This window comes from Cryptomeria japonica, chromosome 7, assembly GCF_030272615.1.
Source record: "Cryptomeria japonica chromosome 7, Sugi_1.0, whole genome shotgun sequence".
NCBI classification, from domain to species: domain Eukaryota; kingdom Viridiplantae; phylum Streptophyta; class Pinopsida; order Cupressales; family Cupressaceae; genus Cryptomeria; species Cryptomeria japonica.
Genome location: NC_081411.1, coordinates 290,430,159 through 290,433,175, shown reverse-complemented (window position 1 = coordinate 290,433,175; position 3,017 = coordinate 290,430,159). Strand labels below are relative to the sequence as shown.

Genomic DNA, 3,017 nt, shown 5'->3' with positions numbered 1-3,017 from the left:
GTGGTATTCTTTGTGCTTCTGTTTAAATTGCTGTAAAAATATTTTGTGCGTCTGTTTAACTTGCTGTACAAATATTTTTCTCTGTTCTCCCCGTTTTCTCAACACAGTATACATAATATTGAGTCTATTAAAACGGAAAGAAATGAATTTTTTTCCCAACCTTCTCATGATTTGCAGAACACTTTAATAGGGAGGGAATTTATATTACCATTTTAAAAATCCCAAATATCATGAGTATCCTGATAGACTGGTAGGAACAAATTGTTGATGATGGCCGAAACCCTCATTTTCACAATCACAATGAGGAGGATGCACATGCTCAATTACAATGTCGGATAAGCTCAGCAACAAATCATCCAACTGTGGTAATATTGGTTGATGTTAGGTCTAGGTCCGACCTTCAAAAATTGCTATTTAATGGTGAACATTACAAGACTCGTAACCACAAGGCATGCAGACATTATCCGACAAGTGTCCGGTGCACACACTTTCCCATTAACAGTATTGAAAGAGGAGGATGCTCTGTCCCTTTTCTGCCACTATGCCTTTGGCAGGCCTGAAATTCCGATGATGCATGATAAATATTTAGTAAAACAGGTACCCAACTTCTCTTCAAATCTAGCTTCTATTTGTGCTTCATTTGAATCCTGCAATGTATTAAATCGTATTCCTGTGTCAATGTTTAAGTTTTTGGTTTTATTCATGAGTAGGTAGTGGAACAGTATAAAGGTTTGCCAGTGGCTCTTCAAGTAATCGGCTGCTCTATGCGTGATACGAGGGATCACATGATTTGGAAGAGAGTAAAGAAAAATCTCTCGAGAGGGGAAGCTATATCTTCCTATGATAACGAGCTTTATGAAAGACTGAAAAGAACATGTATAGATGTGCTGGGGGATAATTCAAAGCGCTTTTTAGATCTAGCTGCTTTCCCAGAAGGACGAATCATTTCTGCAAATGCGTTGTTAGATATTTGGGTGTGCGTACATAATGAATTGGGATGATGCTTTTGAGCTTTTACATGAATTTGCAGATCGCGGTCTGTTAACATTGAAGACAGATCCCTGGTAAGGGCAATGTTTAGTTCTCTATCTTTCTTGTGTTTGATTATGATATCGACTTCCCTTGAGAGAAGAGGGTTTGATAAGTTGAAAAGAAGAGTTCAGCCATGCCCTATAGAAGTTTGAAACTTCTCCACTTATCTATATATAGGATTAGGAGAGTTTCAAATTACAAATTCGCAAGCAAACTGCACCCTTATTTGTTTTCAAAAACTCATGGATAGTTCAGGTCTATATTTCTTGCAATAATATTTTCTTAAAATATGATGGCAGGGGTCCCAGGAGCTCTACTGGCAAGGCATATGGACTATCTTTTTCCCAACATGATGTACTAAGGGATTTGGCCTTATATTTGGTGAAACAGGACAATAAGACTAACTATAGTAGGTTGTGTATGCCTGGAAAGTATAAGGGCATTCCTTCAAAGTGGCGACAAGTTCGTGCATCAAAAGCTAAGATTGTTTCCATTCACACAGGTGACTGCTACACTAATATGTTGTGTTCTAATGTGTGCTCCATATCCCTTCAATTTTCCTTCTAGCTCCAAAACATTGAGTATCACTTTCTTTAAATGTGAAAATATTTGTTGAAGAGAATTTCGAAGATTTAATTGTAGCATTGATTTTAATTGTTCATCTATTTGAACCTAAGATTCTTTCCACTCATACAGGTGATGCTACAACTCCTCTATTATTAATGTAATATGTACATTGTATCCCTTTCGGTTTTCGCCCGAACTCCAAAACATTGAATATTTATCACTTCGCCGAACCTAAGATTACTGGTTGAAGAGAATTTTGACACTTATATTGTTCTATTGATTTTAATAGTTGTTGGGAATATGTAGGCAAATGGATGAAGAAAGATGGCCACAAATGAAGTTCCCTGAGGCAGAAGCTCTAGTTTTGTATTTTACTGCAAGTGAATATTGTATTCCAACATTTTTGGGCACCATGAAGAAACTGAAAGTTCTGATAATCAATAATTACAGTGCACAAAGAGACAGACTCGGGACTAAATGTTTTCAATGGACTTTCTCTGCTCAAAACACTTCAACTTGAAAGTTTGGTAGTTCGTCCTCTGTATGCCTACTTCAATTTACAGAGAGTCTGGAGAAGCTATGTCTGTGTCTATGTGAGGGCCTTGGTAACATGAATGAATTAGATGGCAATGAAATTTTCAACTCTGCAAGGCTTTTAGAAATTAATGTGCATCGCTGCAATGATTTGGAGGAGTTACCAAGAGAACTCTGTTCTTCGAAATTCCTGAAATTGCTGGTGGTTAGGAAATGTCATAAACTTATAAATTTACCTGATGAGGTAGAAAAGCTTGGCCTGCTAGATTCCCGGATAAATTTCACAGACTGTTGAGATTGAAGAAGCTGGACATGAGGGACTGTATTGCACAAATCTTTGCAAACTCAGATCTCTTAATCAGGTGATTTCCACTGAGAAAAATTAGTATCAGTTATAGTCGTTTTGCAAAGTCAGTCTGAGTGTTGAAGTTGTTGAAGAAGCATTCATTTTGGACTGGCTTTACAATTGGATATGTAAATATTAATATTATCTATATTAAACTTGTATTTCAATAAGGTACAATGGTTATGCTGATAGTTAGATATGGTTTGGGTAATTTATTTGGATGATTGAGAAATCTTAGAAAATATAAATTGCTTCTATTCCAATAAGGTACAATGGTTATACTGATAGTCAGATATAATTTGAGTAATTTATTTGGATGGTTGAGAAATTGTAGAAGATAGAAATTGCTTCTGTTAGGAATTACTATGTCAAATATAATTAAACTGAATTTGTAATGTTAAGATAACTGAATATGGATGATTGAAATTTAATTTAGCAAGTCATGCAAAATGATTTTTTAAAACAACTTTTTTAGAACATAAAAAAATGAGGAGTTGATCGTTGAGATATCTTTTACAATACACTTTGCATAATTGAA

At 35.4% G+C, this 3,017-nt stretch overlaps 1 protein-coding gene across 1 annotated transcript; it reads left to right on the top strand.

Moving 5' to 3' along the window:
- Window positions 1-417: 417 nt before the first annotated feature.
- LOC131074757 (probable disease resistance protein At4g33300) lies at window positions 418-2,428 on the top strand. The gene is made up of 6 exons (XM_059208562.1): window positions 418-597; window positions 711-974; window positions 1,423-1,534; window positions 1,729-1,756; window positions 1,906-2,048; window positions 2,163-2,428. Exons 1-6 carry the CDS (start codon window positions 418-420, stop codon window positions 2,426-2,428), a joined length of 993 nt encoding a protein of 330 aa, XP_059064545.1.
- The last annotated feature ends 589 nt before the right edge of the window (window positions 2,429-3,017 follow it).

Coding starts and splice junctions, on each gene's coding strand:
- LOC131074757 (XM_059208562.1), top strand. CDS start 418: ATGGTGAACATTACAAGACTCGTAACCACAAGGCATGCAGACATTATC. Junction 598..710: donor ATAAATATTTAGTAAAACAG/GTACCCAACTTC, acceptor ATTCATGAGTAG/GTAGTGGAACAGTATAAAGG. Junction 1,535..1,728: donor GATTGTTTCCATTCACACAG/GTGACTGCTACA, acceptor CCACTCATACAG/GTGATGCTACAACTCCTCTA.